The sequence below is a fragment of the Meriones unguiculatus genome, chromosome 7 (assembly GCF_030254825.1).
Source record: "Meriones unguiculatus strain TT.TT164.6M chromosome 7, Bangor_MerUng_6.1, whole genome shotgun sequence".
NCBI lineage: Eukaryota > Metazoa > Chordata > Mammalia > Rodentia > Muridae > Meriones > Meriones unguiculatus.
This window is the reverse complement of record NC_083355.1, coordinates 87,105,494-87,125,857: the sequence shown is the minus strand read 5'-3', so window position 1 is coordinate 87,125,857 and position 20,364 is coordinate 87,105,494. Positions and strand designations below refer to the sequence as shown.

Below are 20,364 nucleotides of genomic sequence, written 5' to 3'. Positions count from 1 at the left end.
TGTGCTTGCATCAATACCTGCACACCAGAAGAGGGCGCCAGATCTCATTATAGATGGTTGTGAGCCACCATGTGGTTGCTGGGAATTGAACTCAGGACCTCTGGAAGAGCAGTCAGTGCTCTTAACCTCTGAGCCATCTCTCCAGCCCCATGATTCTTTCTTAAAAATATGCACCAAACCAAAACAATTCTTAAAAACCTAATTGAAATTAGACATGAAGGTGTAGGAGAATATTAGATCTGGGAGATAGCTGGGTGTGTAAAGTGCTTGTCTTGTAAACATGAGGACCCCCCCCGCCACACACACACACACACACACACACACACACTCTCCAGAACCCATGTGGATAACTGGATCATGGTGGCCCAGGCTTGTAATCCCATGGAGATGAAAGAGATACCAATACCAAGAAAGGAGAGAAATTACACCTCTGTTTTCACAGAACTTCAGTTTGATGGTTCAGTACAAATGATTGTTTCGGTGAACGTTAAGGAGCTCGTGTACTATATCTTTCTCTTCGTAGTGATTGGCATTCGAGCTATTCTGTCTTTGTCTCTTGTTCAGTCTCCATGGCAGAATGCTTTAGAGAGCCCACCAGGACTTCAGTCTTGAGCACTAGCCATTGGCAGGCCTCACTCAGTCTGAGGCCTCAACCAGCCCAGTCGTAGGAGGCAGCCTTAGGAAAGGAAGCTCACCACTTTCTGTGGTGAAGTTAAATTATTCTCTACCTCAGGCCCACTTGAGATCATCTACATGGCTTTGAAAAAAAGCAGGGCCTGATGACAAAGACTTACAATAGCAAGTTCAAGGCCAGCCTGTGCAAGCTTGTAAGACTTGGGCTCAAAACAAGTTTTTAAAATGTCAGGAGTACAGTTAGTGGGAGTGCCCTCTCAGAATTCAAGGAGCCATGGGTTTATTGGCTTCCTAATTTGTTCTGCTTTTTACTTTGTTTTGTCTTGTGACAGGCTCTTACTGTGTAGCCCAGGCTGGCCTGGAACTCTTATGGGCTCTTTCTCACTCAGCCCTTTGCCTCAAAAGCCTTCTGAATACTTGGAATACTGGATTGAACCATTATACACAGTTTGCTACTTTCTATTTTGAAATATCCCAGAATCTTCTACCCCTTTCTGGAATAGTCTTCTCCCAGAGATCCATATAATTTGCTCCCTCATTTCCTTCAGGTCTTTGCTCAAAATGCTGTTTTATCAAAGAAGCCTTCTGTGACCACCCCACATAAATGGAAACAAACTACCCCCACCACACCCTAAATCATCCTCTATTCAGATGACTCACTTTTCTTTTAATGTTTATTCCGACTGGGAACAACATGTATGGACTTCTTGTTCCTAACATTGCTTCCCTTCTCCACATTATATGTGTATGTAATTTTTCTCACTCGTGAGGGCAGGGACAGGGTCTCTTTGCCATTTCTGTATTTTCTTCCCTGGGGCAGTGCTCAACACATAGTAGACACTCAAGAAATATTTGTCTAAAGAATAAAAGAATGAACTCATTTTCATTTCAGGCTCTCATAGTTAACAGTATCCCAGGCATCCAACTGTTAATGTTGGCAGGAATCCAACAGACAACCACTAAATTACATAAATGAATTCCTCAGGGCATCTTGTAATTCCAGTGTTGGTGAACACTTACACAGTCTGACTAGATGTCAGCGGGTCGAGACTCCTTCCCTGGAAATTATCCCAAGCAGTTCTTTCCTAGTAGATGGAAGAGGAGTTTTAAGGGGGATGAGCTATCAGACTTTGCCTTATCCCCCAAAGCATTTAAAACATTCTAAGCATTTTCTGTGTGTTTGAGGAGCTGCCATACTGAAGCCAGCAGGCTTAACTCTGTGGGAGCGTTTTTTTTCCTTCTAAGGCTGTCTTCTGAGTCAGCGTTCTGTCTGGACAGCCTGCTCCTTTAGCGTTCCCGGGCTCTGCCCCAGTGAATACAAAACAAGTAGGAAAGTACTGATTCTTCAGCAAAGGAAGACTTCCAATAAGTACAGCCTTGCAGTACTTTTTTTTAGTATGCATTTTTTGTTTCTTTAATTAGGCGAGGTTTGGGGGGGGAAGGGAAGCAGGAGTTCTCTATCAGGTTTACAGCTCTTTTTAGCTAGAACGAGATATTGATAAGTTATATTCCATGCCTACACACATACAGGCATGGAATTAGTAGATGATTCATTTGTGTTCTGGCTCCCTCTTATAGAGGGAGTTATAGAGGTTCAGTTTTCAGGTTCAACTAATTCTTTGGAAATAACAATAAGCAACAGCAGAATGGAGACGTGTGAGGGGAGCCAGCAGTTTTGAGTTTGCTCTTGAGGGGGAAGCTGTAAAGCACAAACATCTGTGTTCTTCTGTGACACGAAGCTAGGCTGCTCCTGGCAGTCTGGTTGAGGGCTGCTTCTGTGCAGCACTCATTTCTTGGAGCAGTCTGCAGACAGGCTTTGGGAAAAGCTTTGGCGAAGAGATATGGAGCAGACCGGCTGTGGTGGCACATGCCTATAATCTCAGCAGAAGCAGTTCCTGACCAGCCTGCTCTACAAAGTGAGTCCAGGACAGCCAAGGCTACACAGAAAAACCCTGTCTCAGGAAGAAGGGGAGGGGGAGCACCTGGCATTTGGCAGTCAGGCAGTCAAGCGGCCCAATGGGTAGGGAGCCAAGCCATCACTGTGTCTTTGGCCTCGTGACTTTCTCTGAAGCTAGCTTAGTGCTCACACTGATCTTGTCTCAACTCTTCTGGGAGCTGCCAAGTTCTGTATTCTCTTAATGGAACTTAGCAACTTGTATACCAACATGTTTTACGTTTTCTACTTGTTGTAAGCCCCTTGGAAACCCAGGTGTCATTTTCTGTGCCTTTGTAGGCAACAGAATAGCTGGCATGTCAACTAAATTCTGGGTGAGTACCCAGTGAGTAAATATTTTCTGTTAATCTTGTGAAACTCCTGAGCTCCTGAATTCCAATTTCCGAACTGCAGGGAAACTTTTCAAATGGAGTGTAACACGTTATCTTTGAGTTTCCCAGAGTGATTTTTCAGCCACTTTGATGATAGATTAAGGACATTATATTCTCATCGGGCTTCCACCATTCATTCTTGGAGGGCAAACAGCCTGGCTGTCTCTCTCATCTAGCATGTGAAGATACTAAGTGTCCTCTCCACAGGGTCTTAGCCTGAGAACAACAGAGCTCCACTGCAAACTCTCTGCCTCTGCCTCCCATTCATGCTCCTTAAAGTTTTTGAAGGCTAGTGAATGTTTTTTTTTTTTTTTTTTAACCATAATGGCTATTGAACCTAAACTCATAGACCAACCAAACACTCTACCATTGAGGCACATCCCAGTCCTAACCATTGATTTTAAGTGGTTCCAAAGAGATTGTGTGCCTGTTGTGCTTAATCTGTTTTAGAAGTTTACAGTGTCATCAGAAAACCATAGGCCTTTCTTTTTCTGGAGAAAAATGAGCAGATGGAGTAAAAATACAGAAGTAATTTTGGCTTCAAGTTAGAGCAAAACAGTTTTGTCAATATCTGGAAATAAGTGAGCTACTAAAGTTTCTACTTATTGCTGTTTACTCATAAGTACAGTGTGTTTGTGAGTCTAAGTAATTGGAATAGATCTGGCCAGGTGATTGGAAGCTGCCACATAAAAAGATATTCTTATGCTTGGTGCTAAGTCAGGGTTGATTGGCAATAGCCTGATGCTCCAGGGCATCAGGGAGATACAGAGAAGTTTGCGATGCTTGACCTCAAACACCTCTATGAAGATGCTAGATTTTATTTTTTGTACTTTTAAAAACTGTGACCTGAGATTTTCCACATAAAAAACTAGGGTTGAGTTGGGTGTAGACATACATGCCTATAATCTCATTACTCAAGAAAGTGAGACAGGAGAATTACAAGATTAAGGCCAGTCTTGGCTGCCTAGCAATACCCAATTTCATACACATACCCCAACCTGACACACAAAGTACACTTCAGGGGCTGAGGTATAATTCAGTAGCATGGTGTTTCACATATACAAGGCTCAGAGGTCAATATTCATGTACTCAAACTTAATGTAAAAGTGTACAGTTGTGGGTCTGTTGAAATGGCTCAGTAGGTAAAGGTGATTGTAGTCAAAGCTGTGTCCTGAGATATCCTCAGGACCCACAGGGTAGAGGAGAAAGCCATCCACAGGTTGTCTTCTGACCTTCACACAAGTGCGCGGTGTGCGTGTACACAGAACAAATACAAAGGTAGAGAACCTTTTAATGTACAGTTGTGCCTGGAGGGATACCTCAGTGCTAAGAGTGTTTACTGCACAACCATAAGGACCAGAGGCCAGGCATCCCACAACTACCTATAACTCAAGCTTTGGGATATCAGACATCCTGTCCTGATGTGTAACACGAACACCTGCAGGCATGCAAACACAAATAAGTCTTTCTTTAACTGCACAGGTTAGTGGCATTTTGTATTCTTTCATTGTTCAGCTATTACTACCATTCATCTCTAGAAGTTGTTTGTTTTGTTTTTAATCATCCTCGTAGGAGCCAACAAACACCACCTCTCCATTACCTAACTGTGACAACACTGTTCTGCTTGCCATTTCTTAGTGACTGCAGTAAGGACAGGAGCGGCATCACTAAGGCTTGTCTTATGTGTTGGCCTCGTTAGACCAAGCTATCCTTGGGGTTCATTCATATTGCAGCATGTATCAGAATTTCTTTCCTTCAGAGGTTGAGTGATCTCCGTTACATGTGCTGCCATGCTTTGTCTGTCCATTCATTGTCAGCAGTCTGTGAGGTGCTTCCACCTTTTGGCAGCCGTGACTGTGCACGTACAGGCGTTTGTTGGTCTTTGTGTTCAGTTCTTAGACATCTTGGGCTAGAAGCGCTTGTTAAGGTAGTTGTGCGCTAACTTTCTGAGGGATTGGCAGAATATCTTTCTCAGAGCCTGCACCGTGCTGCAATGCTAATAACTGAATTTCCCTTTCTCCATATCCTGGACCATATTTGGTTTTGGATTTTTTTTTTTTTTTTTTTTTTTTTTTTTTTTTTGAGACAGGGTTTCTCTGTGTAGCCCTGGCTGTCCTGGAACTCATTCTGTAGACCAAGCTGACCTTGAACTCACAGAGATCTGCCTGCTTCTGCCTCCTGAGTGCTGGGATCAAAGGTGTACACCACTACCGCCCAGCTTTTTGTTTTGTTTTGGTATTTTTTTCTTTCCAGACAAGGTTTCACTGTGTAGAGCTGGTTGTCCTGGAACTCACTCTGTAGACCTGGCTAGCCTTACTTGTAAGAGCCATCCTAAAGGTATATAGTGATATTCATCATGGTTTTTATTTGCATGTCTCTATTATTAATGGTTGGAATTTGCATAAACTCTTTGAACAAATGTTTATCTGAGTCCCTTGTTCTTGTTTATTTTTTGAGGCAGGGTTTCTTTCTGTAGTTCTGGCTATCCTGGAACTCACTGTGCAGACTAGGCTGCCCTCGAATTCAGAGATCCGCCTGCCTCTGCCTCCACCTGAAGTGCTTGCTCATTACTTATTTTTAAGATTGTGGGTTTTTTGTTGTTGTTGTTGCACAGTTTTAGCTGCAAAGCCTTGTGATCTGTATTTTTACTAGGCTATTTACTTTGTAGGACCTTAAATATATGACAGTTTATACTGTTTTAAAGTGTGTGTGTATGTATGTGTGTACGTGTGAGTAGCAGTGCTATGGTGTTCATGATCTGTTCTTTCCCTCTACTGTGGGATCTGGGGATCAAACTCAGGTCATCAGGTTTACACAGCAATTGCTTTTGTCCAATGAGCCATCACACTGGCCCTGTTCTTAATGAAATTTTCTTTACAGAATGATATCACAAGGCTATATAAATTGAATTATAAATGTAATTGAATGATTGTGTCTCCAATTATAAAATAATATATAAAATGTCTCTTTTGTTCCAACAGTACATCCTTTCAGGCTCTGATGACTTTAACCTATACATGTGGAAGATCCCTGCAGACCCAGAAGCAGGTTAGTGTGCCCCAGTGTGGTTGTGCCGCTCTGGTTGACTCTCTCTGCCTGTGGCATGCAGTTCCTTGAGAGAACACTGTTACAAGAGATAAATGTGCTTCTTTAAAAAACTTCCTTTAGATTTTTTATGTGTATTAATGTTTTGCCTGTTTATAAAATATATGTGTGCCACATGTGTGTCTGGTACCCTTGTGGGTGTGAAATCCCCTAAGACTGGAGTTACAACTGGTTGTGAGCCACCGTGTATGTACTGAGAGCCAAACCTGAGTCCTCAACAAAAGCAGCAGTGCTCTTAATTGCTGAGCCTTCTCGCTGGTCCCCTATACTTCTTTCAATATAAGCAGTTCATCTAAAAAATATCAAGAGAATTTTTAAAATCAAGATTTAGAAGAAGCCAGGTCATTTACACATTGTTGTATCTAGCATAAATGATACTTAGATATTTTTCCCTCCTAAGAACCTTCGATTTAAAGTTTTATTTATTTGAGTAGCTGTGTGTGCACACACTTGTGTGCATGCACATTAGCCATGGTGCACGTGTGGAGGTTAGGGGACAATTAATGTGCCAAAGTCAGATTTCTCTTTCTGCCATGTAGAGCCAGAGATTGAACTCAGGTTGTCCATCTTGACAGCAAGAGTCTTCACCCACTGAGCCATGTCTCAGTCCCAGAACCTTTCCTACTTTCATTCAGTCTTTATGGGAGAGATTGGAGGGAACTTCTAGAAATAGAGTTTTACTGTGTACTGTAGACTAGCCTGCAATTCTGAATCCTCCTGCCCCAGCATCCAGATTGCTGAGATTCTAAGTGTGTGCCATCACACCCTATTGCCAAACATTTTTCTTTAGACCCTAACAATCTCCTTTATATCTTATTTCAAAGAATTTTCTCAAGACTTAAAATTTTTATTTTAAGTTATGTATTATGTAGCCGGGTGCAGTGGCACATGCCTATAATCCCAGCACTGGGGAAGCAAAGGCAGGCAGATCACTGAGTTTGAGGCCAGCCTGCTCTACAAAGTGCGCTCCGGGACAGCTAAGGCTACACATAGAAACCCTGACTCGAAAACAAAACAAAAAGTTACCTGCTGCTAGAAAAATGGCTTTGAGGACAGAGGACAGCTCAACTCAGCCATCTGCTAGGGAATGATAGACGGATGGCATTAAACTGTAAAATGGCATACAGAAAGATAACAGAGAAGTCTGCCATGTGTATGACACAGGAGATGTCTAGTGCTCAGAGTTGAGACATTTTTTGGCTTTGTTGACGAATGAATAACATCACTACAAAAATTTTAAAATGGCAGCAGGAGTGGGTGTGTCCAGTTGCTGTGGTCTAGTTACTAAGTAAGTTATAAAGTTCTTTCCTTCTGGAATTTGGAAGTGTGGAAAAGCAGTTCCCTCTCAAGCACAGCCAGATGTGGCAGCACTCTGACTGAGCACAGCCAGATGTGGCAGCTTGGCAACAGCACAGTCCAAATGGAGAACTCTTGGAGTTTATTCTGGCTCAAGAGTCCCACCCCAAAAGATCATAGATTGACTAGCTGGGAAATAACCTTTGTGTTTAATTGTACCTTTTGCCTGGATGTGCTGTGGTTTTAATTATTAAGCCAATGTAGAAAAGTAGATTACTCCTTCCCCTTTTCTGGAACCATTCTCTGTAGTCTTTTCATACTTGTGTAAAGAAAAATGAGATATAGCAACAGAATGAGAGTTTCTTTGTTTGGTTGTTTTGTTTGTTTGTTTGCTTGCTTGTTTGGGGGTTTTGTTGTTTATTTTGTTTTGGGTTATTCCCCTAAATCTTTAGTGAACTGCCTTGATATACCAGCCTCTTACTCTGCCAGAGTTACAATACTGGAATACCACGAAGTGGGTGGATTAAAAATATAAATTTTAAAGCCAGGCATATTGACTCACGATTTTAATCCCCACATTCAGGAGGGCAGAGTTCAATGTCAACCTGGTCTACATAGAAAGTTCCAGGGCACCCAGGGCTGTCTAAAGAGACCCTACCTCAAAAACCAAAATCAAGCAAGCAAACAAAAACCCGTAAATGTGTTCATGCTTCTGAAAGCTGGAAGGTCAAGGTGCCGCCAGTAGATGGCATTCCTTTCGTTGACTTGAGGATGGTCTTCTTCCTTTGTCCTCACTTCTCTCTCCGCATATGCACCCCTGATGCTTCTTCCTCTTCTTGCAGGGTAGTTCACGTGCCCTTTAAGATGTGCTGTAGACTTGTTTTATTTTGTGGTTCCTCAAGGAACTGAGGTTGCCTCTTCTGCTGCACTGATTTCACTCTGAGTCTGTCCTGCATCTGTGTGACAGTTAATCCAATTAGTGAATTCACAGATGTAGTCAGGCTGGGCCAAAGAAAAGCCTTTGCCCTGTTAATTGTGAAGTGTCCTACGTGGTGATTGTGAAAGTTGAGGTAATTGAGGGCTTTGCTGTCTCTGTATGTCCCTCCAGCATTACGTCATGTCACAGAAAGTCACTTCCTTTAATCTTCATCTTGATCTGCATGTAATAAAAATACCTTTTGCAATTACTTTTAGTAAGCCTTAACTCATTTGACAGCCTTGCTGCCACTTTGGCAGAACCTACTCACCTTTCTTACATGTGAAGTTTCCTCCTTCTTTTTCTATTTCTATTATTGTAGTTAAATTATTTTATTAAAGTAAAATAGTATTTGTATGTAAATGTTTTCTTGTTTGTTTGTTTGTTTGTTTGTTTTTCTAGACAACATTTTCCTGTGTTGCTCTGGCTGTCCTGGCCTTGCTTTGTAGTCTAGGCTGGCCTCAAACTCACGGAGATCCACCTGCCTCTGCCTCCCTGAACACTTGAGATTAAAGGTGTGTACCATCATGCCTGGCTTATGTGTGTAATTTTTAAATCAAATAATTACTTAAAACTCAAAACAGCCTTCTCTGCATTGCCCTATAATAGTGTGTAGTTCATTTATTGTTTAACTTTTTGTTGTTGTTGGGTTGGGGGGAGATTGGGGTTTGGCTTTTGTTGTTTTGTTTTTTTTTTTTGTTTTGTTTTGTTTCAAGACAGGGTTTCTCTGTGTTGTTTTGAAACTGGCTCTGTAGCAGGCTGGCCTTGAACTCAGAAATCTGCTTACCTCTGTCTCCTGAGTGCTGGGATTAACAGTGTGTACCAGGCTTATTTGTTTGAGACAGGATCTCACCATTCCACTGACCTGGAACTTGTTATGTGTGTTAATTCTTCTATATGGAAGCTATTTGAAAGACAGTTAAGATACGACTGTAATGGTCAGTGTCATGGCTCAGCTGATAGAGATGCTTGGGTACAGGCCTAAGGTCTGAGATCAATCCCTAGATCCAACAAGATGACAGGAGACAGAGTTGTCTTCTGACCCCTCTATCCAGAAGGGGTGACAAGAACAAGTCCACACCCATTCATACACAAATGCACACATGCACATGCACACACAAAATAAAACAAAACATACAAATTTTAAAATATGACTGTAAGAGCCATACAGCAGACTAGAGCTATGGTTCTCCTAGATCTCCGATTTTACTTTAATTCCACCTCCAGCTTATGTCCCCATAGTGAAACCTTTTCAGGCCACCACCAGTTAACAATATTCAAGCCTCAGCTTACATCAGGTGCTCGGTTCCTGGCAGGTAGGCTCTAGAGAGGTACATGATGATACATCTGCTCTCTGGGAGTGTTCTCAGCCTTTCTTCAGACTAGCTTCAGAAATGCTTTGACATCTCTTTTTAAAATTATATTCACTGTGTGTGCGCATGTGTGTGCCTACCCTCACATGTACACATGTGCATTTAAGAACACACTCCCATGTGCCTGGGTGCACATGTGGAGATCATGGGAGTTGGTTCTCTCCTACCATATGATTCCTTGGGATTGAACTCTGGCCTTTCGACTTAGCAGCAAATTCATTTACTCCCTGAGTCATTTTTCTAGCCCTCCAATCTTTAAATGCTAGCAATTAAATCATAATCTTTAATATATATATATATATATATCCAAATTTCAGCCAAGCGAACAGCACATCTGAGAGCTATATGTGGCCCTTGAATTTTGTTTTGACTACGTCAATGAGAAATGACCTAATCCATCCTCCTGCCTTTTTAATTAACTGATTCTGGACTGAGTGCTGAGATTATAGGCATGCTTAGCCAGGCAGTGGTGCCACACACCTTTAATCCCAACACATAGGATTTGCTCATCAGGTTTGGATTGCCTTTACCTGCCGAGCCATCTCACCAACCCTCTCTTCCTTTTCCTACATGTACATATGCTCTTGGTGAGTTAGGCTTAGGCATCTGGTTTTTTCCTTCCTTGTAACTGGAAAAACAACTGTTTTCAGTTGGTTACACACAGTTGGTTTCGGACACATGTGAAGTACATATGAAGAAAGCTCGGTGTTATTGTCTCTGTACAGTTAAGCATTGCTGCCTATGGAGTCCTGGAGCTGTGTTGACAGCACTGTTGTCCTCATTGGCTTCTCTCATCTCTTAAGTGGTTACATGTTCCCCAGAAGACAGCCACTGCTCCCTCTGTCTTGTCGGTATTCTTGATTGTGTTTCTCTGTGACTTAAAGCCTGTAACTGTTGGTTCCGGCCTTTTGGAAATGTTAAGATTTCTTTGGCCATCTCTTCTAAGTATGCCAGGAAGAGAAATGTCTTTTGCCCTTCATATTTGTAAACATTTTTTGTTTTTTATTTTGAGACAGGGTTTCTCTGTATAACCTTGGCTATCCTGGAACTCTCTGTAGACCCTTATTTGTAAACTCTTAATTCTTCCAGTGGAGTCAAGAGTGCTAATTTTCTCAGCAGTTGTATACTAAGCAGTATCCTTGCAGGTTATAGCTCTAGCTTTCTCCTTCAAGCTTTGGTTCAGAGAGTATGACAAAGGGCTTTAGTTGAATTTGCTCCATTACTATTTTAAAGAAGACATTATTGCAAAGTTGTTTGGACAGATCATGAAATGATACATACTGTTATTTTCCTTTACAATTCTAGGGGAGCTTAACCCAGGGCCTTGAGTATACTAACCAAATGCTATACCTCTGGGCCACATTCTCAGCCAATAAACACTTTCTTGACTTACAAGAATTTGTGTGGTAATAGGGGTGAGCAAAGGGGTACTACCTGTACATGCACATACTCAACTTAAAAGTGGCTTCTGGATTGGTGTCTCAAAACGTGAGGATTCAAAGATCCATAAAAAGACAGTTATTAGGAGGAGCGAGAAGAGACTTCAGGCGTTTGGTAACCTTTTCATGGAATTGACTTTTAAAACATCATGAAGGATAGGTGGGAGTTTAACCACTTTTGTTTCTTTGCTCTTACTATAGTAAATATGCTATAAAAGAAACATCCAAAATTAGCAACAGGAGCATAGAGATAAACATCTGGATAAATCCATACGCTGAGTAATAGAGCCCACAAGTGGAGGGTTTTCCCCCTTATATTCTACAGTGCAAATTATATTCATGTTTCAGGTTAGTCATCAAGTATTTATTGAAAACATGCTGCTACACAGCAGAGACAAAAGACCCCTGCCATCACAGAGTTCACTCTTAGTGAGGGAAATTTTTCATACAAGGAACAGTAGACATGGATAACACAGAATGTCTAGTTGTCATTGGAAAACAGTAAAACAGAGTAAGGGGTATAAGAATGGCATTGGTGGGGCTTCGGGAGTCAGTAGATGCAATTTTTGATTGAATCAAAATCGTTGACAAGGTCACATTTGAGCAAAAACCTCAGAGGGTAAGAAATAGGGGCACAGACCAGTCTTGGGGAAGGACATTTCAGGGAACCTGAAGGAAGGTCTTAGAGCAGGAGTGGTCCCAGTGTATTTGACACACATGGGATCTAATGGGTTGAGCAGAGCAAGGGTGTCAAAGGGGATACACAATGGGAGATGAAGGCCAAGGTAAGTGGAACAGAGGAGGGTGGAGGTATTGAGTAACATGATGGGAAGAGGAGCTACATGATATGACCTTTTTGAAGAGGATTGCTCTGGCTGCTGAGTTGTGGTAGGAGTGGGGCTGTCAAGGAGAGAGAAATGGGGAGAACTACTGCAGGTGTCATGAGACACTTGAGTCGCTTGAACTACGCTCCTAAAGTTAGGTGAGTTTAAACAGAAGATTATCACTAGCTTTAATCCAGTGCATTTGCTAATGACCACCCCAATTTAGAGGTAGGGGCAAGAACGGGATGTTTAAAAAGTAGAATTCAAACCAGGTGCGGTGGCACATGCCTTTAGTCCCAGAACTCAGGGAGGTAGAGGCAGGCGGATCTCTAAGTTCAAGGCTAGCCTCTGCGAAGTGAGTCCAGGACAGCCAAGGATACACAGGGAAACCCTGTCTCAAAAAACCAAAAAACACATCCCCCCACACGCAAAAAAAAAAAAAAGTAGAATTCAGAGAACCATGGCTGTATGCTCCTTGTCAAGTCAACCTTTCCTACAAAGAAAGTCACACAGCTGTTCCCAGCTAGTTAGTGTCATTGTTAACCTAGAATTTCCTGGAAGAGTGAAGGACTATCTAGATGAGACTGGCCTGTAGGTGTGCCCTTGGAAGATTGTTCTTATTTTTCTAGATTTTTGAGACAGGGTCTCACTTTGTAGCCTTGGTGTCCTGGAACTCACTATGTAAATCAGGCTGCCCTTGAACCTATAGAGATCCATCTGCCTCTGCCTCCTAAGGGCTGGGGTTAAGGGTGTGCACCACCACATCCAGCTGGAAGATTGGATAACCGTAACTGATGTGGGAAGACCCAAACTGAAAGTGGGCAGCACCATTTGGGCCCTGGACTGCAGTGAGTGGAAACCTAGCTGAACAGCATGCATGCCTGCATTCATGCTCTCTGTTGACTGTGGATGTACCAAAGCAGAACCAGCTCTCTCAGATCCTGCTCCAATACTTGCCCCAGTGATGGAATATATCGTGGAATTGTCAGCTAAAATAAACCCTAAGTCACAGCAGCACAAGTAAAACTGAAAGGGTGCTTCCAAGGGGTGCTGTGAGCCCTTGTATCTAGACAACTGTTGTATGCCCTTAGGTTCCCATGGATCCCTCTCCTCTCCCTCAGCCTACGCCATCTTTCCCTCCTTCCATCCCACCCTCAGTATATGACATTGTGACATGATGTGTTAGGCTGTACTTGAATCCTGGGATATGTGCAGCCCATGGGCTACAGGTCAGGCACATTTGTATCACACCATGTCAGTCTACTTCTCTAGGAAGCCAAATGTAGAAGCATTTCTAGAAAGAGATTCATTGGGGGACGCTGTATTGTTGTAGTCATTGTTTCTTTACTGGGCTACTGGGAAATGTTTGGAATGAGTTTTGATCAGAGTGTTTCTGGGAGTGGAGTGAGGCACATGGAGCAGACACGATACTTTATGGTCCTTTGCCTCCGCGGTAGAGGCACAAAGAAAGTATCTACTGGTCAAATAACACTTTGGTTTGTACCTGGACACCTCATGCCCTGTCTTAATAGCCTCATGTGTACTCAGTTGCAGGTGACAGCTCAGAGCAACCTTGTTGAAAATGCAGTGCATGTGTTTGTGTGGGTGTAATACTATGGCCAGTGTGTTGAGCTTCTGTTTATCCCAGGTTCATTCAGGACAGTATCTATGCTGTTAACACAAGCCCAGCCCCTGGTACTTTTCGAATTCTCTAAAGAATGCCTACAAAATGTTCCTTAAAATACAACTTTCTTAGTGCACACTTTTAATCCAACACCTTTAATCCCAGCATTCGGGAGGCAGAGGCAGGTGGATCTCAGAGTTTGAGACCAGCCTGGTCTACAAAATGAGTTCCAGGACAACCAGTGGTACACAAAGAAAGCCTGCCCCCTCCCCCCCAAAAAAATGGCTACAGCTTTCTATTAATGGCCTGTTGTTTTATTAAGATCCACTCTATAGTCCAAGTTTTTAAATTATTTTAATTACATTTACCTATTTATTTTGGGGAGGGGCAAATGGATGCCACCGCATGTAGGTGGTCAGAAAACAACTCCATCCATGGTTGTGAGGCCCTAGGATTGAACTCAGGTTGTCAGGCCGGCAACAAGCACTTGAGTATCCACTGAGCCACTCCCAGGTCCTCTTTCCAGCTCTTCATCCTTGCTTATTATGAACATGATCCAGATCCACTGGATCTTCCCTTCTCCCTGCTATGCAAGGGCAAAAAAAATGTGTCGTTCATTATTACCCTATTTTCTTCCCTCTAATGTTATCTTAGTATAAATTGAGAGTTAAACAGGTTAAAGATGTCCTGTGTATTGAAATTGTTGCATGTTCCTGGTTTCACATGCTCCTGGCTTAGCAGCTTGACTTGTCCCAAGCATTCAATCTCATTTTGCTCTCTTGCTTTTTCTAATATAACATTTGGATTAAAACTTGGAGACCAAAAACCTGAAGTTTTAAGTAGCTTTGGGTCATTGACAGTGGAATTACTGTGGGTGAGTGTGGGCATCACTTACGGCTAAATAAAGGCTCTTGCTAAGAGCACATATGCTGAGAGGTGTTCTATCGCTCTTCCCATGGCAACTTTATCTAAAGATTATGCATTCTGCTCTCATACAGTTGATGAAAAGACTCTGCTCCTCTTCAGAGTTGTTTATATGTCATTACTTTATCATTTGATTTTGTTTCCTCTGTCTTCCCAGGTGGCATTGGCAGGGTGGTCAATGGAGCCTTCATGGTGCTGAAAGGGCATCGGTCCATTGTTAACCAGGTTCGCTTTAACCCCCACACCTACATGATCTGCTCTTCTGGTGTAGAAAAGATTATCAAGGTGAGGCACTTTCCCCTTCTGTTGTTTTAGGGAAATGTTTGTAGTTCATAACTGGAAGAAACTGGAACAATGTTTGTAGGAATTCATATCTAAATATGTTGAATATTCATCATAATTCTTATTGAGTGCCAGGAATGGTGGCATATGCTTGTAAGCCTGACACTTAGAGCTGAGGTTAGGAGACTCACAGGCCCAAAGCTCGCTATGCTGCAGAGCAAGATTCTGCCTTTAAAGGGGATTAAAATATTAGAAGTTGATATTTTAAAAGTAGGTGGGGTGTGGATGTACATGTTTTTAATCCCTGCTCTCAGGAGGCAGAGGCAAGCAGATCCCTGTGTTTAAGTTAACTATGGTCTACACAGTGAATCCAGGCCAGGCAGGGCTATATACTAAGAGCCTGTTTTTTGTTTGTTTTTATGTGATTTTTAAAAAATATTTACCGTCTTTCAGAATCATTGTAACATATTTATTAATAAACCAGTATACTTATAAAACTGTGTTTTACATGTGTTCATTTCTATCAGAAATGCACGTTTGTTTGGGTATGGTGGCACACACCTGTAATCAAGTGTTAACACTTGAGAGGTGGAGGCAAGAAGATAAGGGATATGCTTGACTACAAAGGGAGTTTAAGGCCAGCCTGGACTAGAGACCCTATTTCAAGTAAAGGAAAAATATATGTATACTTTTATATAAATCTATGTGTATATATACGTGTAAACAAGGCCATAAAAGATAGGTAGCTTTGATCTGTTATGTTAAGGACCCCACACTGATTAGTGTATATGCATCTGATACATTTCTATATTATATATGCTCCATAAATATCCCTTCATGTGCTTCTTGGTAACTGCTAATCAAACCTGTTTATTTTTATGGAGAAGCTATAGAGAGCTCAGTCTAGATTTGATGACCTTAACCCAAACTTTTGGGCTCCTGGCCCAGTCTCCTTTGACTTCCCTTTGGTTTTGAGCTATACCTCTAGATCCCCTTTTAAAACTAGTCACCAGGTTTTGAAGGCAGAAGTGTCTTCTGGACACTACTTTCCTGTTGTGTTTTAGTGGCTTCTGATCTTGATGGTAAGTTCCACTCTCCAGTTTGATGTCATTAGGAGAACCACTGTCTCTTCGGTGTCTACATTGCTATGTCCCGTGTCTATATTGCTTTCCTGCTTTAGCACAGTTTTAACTGAGTAGTTGTCAGAACCATGACCAAATTGTCTTACAATGCATTAAAAAAACAAAAACCTACACATGTCTTTGATTGAGACGACTGAGAAATGAATCCTAACCATGCTATTTGGATAGATTCGCCTTGGCTAAGGAGTATTTGTATGGCTAACAGAAAGGGGACCAGCCTGGCCTGTTGTCACAGAAGGGTAACCTGCCGTTCTTGCCTACGTTCTGGGTGCTAGTAGCCCTTTTCTATACTGAGGAAATGAAGGTTTGAGAAAAGGAAAAAATGTTTCCCTCCTTCCCCACCTCACCTGGTACTAGGGATTTTACCAGGGCCTTGCATGTGCTGGGCAGTTGCTTTGCCACTGAGCTCCTCCTGCCCCGAAAATGATAAATCCTTTAGGACCTGTGAGTAAGGAGAGATTATGTTTCCCACAATAGTTAAAATTCCCCAATATTTTTAATGACTGTAAAGCCTGAGATAATTTTCAGAGGAAAAGTAAAACTGTATTTGTGCTATTTTTCTCCTTATTTTATTGTTTGAGATTTCATACATGCATATAGTGTATGTTGATCAAGTCCACTCCCTGAAGTCCATCTCCTGCCCCACACTATCCTCCCACTTTATGTGCTATACCTTTTTAGCCTATTTTAATCCACTTTGTGCTTTCAGTATGTGTGTGGGGTATGTATGGGCTGTGTGGGAGGGGTGTGTATGAGTGTATGAATGGGATGTGTGTATGAGTTGGGTGTATATGGAGATGAGTAGGGGTTTGCATATGGGGGGTGTGAGGTGTGTGTAGCTTCCTGTGTCTTGTGTCTCTGGAAACTGATCTTCCTACAGCAGCTATCAGGTGCCAGAGCTCCTCAGCTAGGGTTTTGGGACCTTGTGACCACCTCCCTATCCATGCTAGGGTTTTGTGTGGCTTGACTGATCCCACTACATTCACATGCTAGTGGGAAGGGAGTGGACAGCTGACTGGACCATCTCAGTCATCCTTCTCTTGGACAGCTCTATCTCTCACATTACTTTCTCCTCTCCTTTGCCCTATGATTAATAGGTTGGCACCGTAACGTGCCCTTTCTAGGGCTGTTGACGTCATTCTCTTCAGAGAGCTCTCTGCTTGGGCATCTCCTTTAGAAGAGAAATTCCTGTTTGGCATGTACTTGGATGCTTCTGTGCTGAGTCTCGCCAGATATTGTTTAGTCAACTGAAGTCTTAACTCTAAAGGTCATAGGTTGGAAACTGGCCAAGTTCTCAAGAAAGAGAAGAAAATATTTTCTCTGTGAGGTTATCCATACTGAGCAGTAGAACTCACTGCTCCCAGGTTCCCATAGGAACAGAGGGGCACAGTTGGCCACTTAAAACCTTAACTGTGTACGGTGAGAAAGAAACACAAAGGGGTTTTCTAGGTTCTCAGCTTTGGCTTCTCACAGATGTTTCCCCATTTCCCATCTGGCTGGGAATACCATAGAATGTAAAACATAGATTGGGTTTGATGGTGTGCATTCAAGAGGCCGAGGCAGGAAGATAGCAGATTCACAGGTCAGCCGGAGCTACATAGTGAGGCTTTGTCTCAAAGAAAGGGAAAAATAAATGCAGGAGAGACAGTAGAAAGGATAAAGCTAAAACAAAGTGCTGGCTGCAGTTCTCTTGGAGTCACTATCCTGGCCTGAGCCCACAGCATTCTGAAAGGCCCCTAATTCTCAGCAATCTGTATTATGTCTCCTATTTGTAAATGACGGCTTGCCACCTTTGCCTTGGGATGTACCTGAACCTAACAATTGCTATTTAACGAAATATCACTTTGCTGCTTGCTGCTTCTACAGGATAGGCCAGAAGCTCCAGGAACATCATCTCCCATGAGATCTGATTTCTTCTGTCTGCTCTCCTTTCTCCCTGTCCTCCTCCTTTACTGCCATCTCTTCAGGTCTTCCCATTGAGAGAGCCAACCTCTTCACACCCCTGTTGGTCCTCTGTTTCCCTGAAAACCTACACAAAGCAAAAGGGGTTTGTTTTATAGGCCAACCGTGAGAGGATAGGGCAAATTCTTTTTCCCCTTCAAAGCTCTATATTGAGATAAATCTGCTGGGTGCTTACTGTTCATGGTCAGCCCTATGGGGAATATATGGTAAAGAAAGGTGTCACAAGTCTCCCTAGGAATTGATAACCCAGGAGGAGAGAAAAGAAGTAAAGATAAAGGAGTTCCCAAGATGTGGAGACAAAATTTTTTTTAAAGATTTATTTATTTATGTCATGCAAGTACACATGACAGAAGAGAGCATCAGATCCCACTATAGTTGGTTGTGAGCCACCAGGTAGTTGTCTCTTTTTTGTTTGTTTGTTTGTTTGTTTGTTTGTTTTTCAAGACAAGGTTTTGCCTCTGCCTCCCGAATACTGGGATGAAAGGTATTTGCCACCACTGCCCAGTTGACAAAACACTTTGGAAAGAGGAATTTTTCTCCATTTGGGATAATCTCAATAGAGATTATGTTTGAGCTAGATTTTGACAAGTGGTGGACTTCAAGAGAAGGGCAGAAGGGGGCACCTTTGGAGTGCCTCCAGTTTCATTTCTCACTTTTCCTTGATGGATCCTACATCCACTCTGCCTCTAGTCTTTCAATTAAAAATTTTAACATTAAAATTTTAATACATAAAATTGTGTTTGAGCATTTTTCATTCATGTATGTCTGTGCGCCACATGCATTCCTGGTACCTCCAGAGGTCAGAAGAAGACATTGAATTCCCTGGAACTGGAGTTATAGACCATATTTGGAGCTGTCATGTGGGAATTAAACCTGGGTCCTTGGGAACAGCAGCAAGTGTTCTTAACCACTGAGCCATCTCCAGCCCCAGCTTTGCTGCAGTTTTGAATTGTTGACTTTGAGCTAAAGAAATAGTTTCGTATATGTTTGAAATGGTTCTGTGCCAGGATAGTAGGAGTCAGTAATTCTGATGGCCAGCTTACACATTTTGGTCTTAGAGCTTCCTGGCTGTGGGGTTCAGCCACCAAATTAAAGAGAAGGTAGCATGCCTATTGCTTCCCAGCTATAGCTTAGGTAGTTTTATCACTCTCTCAACTGTAGTTGAGAAGTAGCAGCTTTCCAGGGTAAAGACATTTACTTAGGACTGTGGGAAGTGGTGGGACTTGTGTTCTGCTGCTCTGTACTGCTCAAACAAACACTGACTGTTTTGCTTTGAATCTTAGGACTACGTTAGGACCCATCTAATTCAGTGTTTAGATGAAGGAGGCACGTCTCAACCAGGTCACCAGTTAGCTAGGAATTCACATTCCCAAGTCTCCTGCCTCTTGATCCAGTCTTATTACCCCAAACTTCAGGAATACACAGTTTAGCTCAACTTGACACCTTCCCAAGCCAAAATAAAACTGACCTTTAATGTTGTGATTTTTATTCCTGAAGAAAAAATATGGGGGCTGGGAGATTAGAACTTTAATAATGGCTTGTCAGAGGGCTAGAGAGGTGGCTTAGTGTTGAAGAGCACTGGCTGCTTTTACAGAGGACCTGGGATCAATTCCCAGCATCCACATGGTGGCTTATAACTTTCTACAATTCCAGCTTCAGGGGCTCTGACTACCTCTTCTGGCCTCCAAGGTGGGCAAAATTTTATTATATATATATATATATAATAAAATTTTAATTTTAAGATGGCTTATGAAGTAGGCTACCTAAAATAAGATTTTAATTTTAAAAAGTAGCTTGTAGAGTAGTTAGGCCGTTTCTGTTAGCAGAGTGGATTTCTATGAAGGTTAGAATTGTTTTCATATTAGGGATGGTGGCTAATTGCATTTTGTTATTTGTAAACTGGGAAAATAAAACACTTGGCTCAGTATTAAGATGAGACCTGAAAAGGCAGCCTAAGGTGGTCAGCTTTTGAACCCTTTAGCTCCTTTCCTAAGTCACCAAACTCTTATTTCCTCAGAAATCTGTTTGCAGAGATGGACATCTGTAGTTGGAGCCTTGTGCTACCTAAGCATTTTCCAAGCATTGGCTGTCACAAAGAATTTGAATGTCCTTCAAACAAAACCTTTGCTCTCTGCTGCTTGCTTTACCCTTATTATATGTTACTACATGTTACTAAACCTGTCTTATCTCTACTGACCCCTCTGAGTTAATAATGCATGATCTTAGTAACTGTGACTTAATGAGTCATAGTTTCTTCAAGAGTCAGTCTTCAGAGTCAATCCTGTTCTGGAGGTATCTCTTGGACACACCGAAGTTTAAGACTCGCTGCTTTCAAGTTCCTAAGTGAGAGTTTGAAGCCAGAGAGGGGAGGAAACTTGAGTTGTAGACAGGAAACAAACTGAAAGAAGAACAAATGTGGGTTGCTGGCTGAGGAGAAGTAGCTAGCCTTAGGTGTCATC

At 42.2% G+C, this 20,364-nt stretch overlaps 1 protein-coding gene across 4 annotated transcripts in view; it reads left to right on the top strand.

Annotated features, from left to right (window-relative positions):
- The window catches only part of Dcaf5 (DDB1 and CUL4 associated factor 5), an 88,905-nt gene that overhangs the window by 63,462 nt on the left and 5,079 nt on the right, over positions 1-20,364 (top strand). For all 4 annotated transcript variants that reach the window (XM_021633513.2, XM_021633512.2, XM_021633514.2 and 1 more), the window contains exons 7-8: positions 5,940-6,006; positions 14,677-14,804. In XM_021633513.2, the coding sequence (XP_021489188.1) occupies positions 5,940-6,006; positions 14,677-14,804 (195 nt within the window). The remainder of the gene's footprint in view (positions 1-5,939; positions 6,007-14,676; positions 14,805-20,364) is intronic.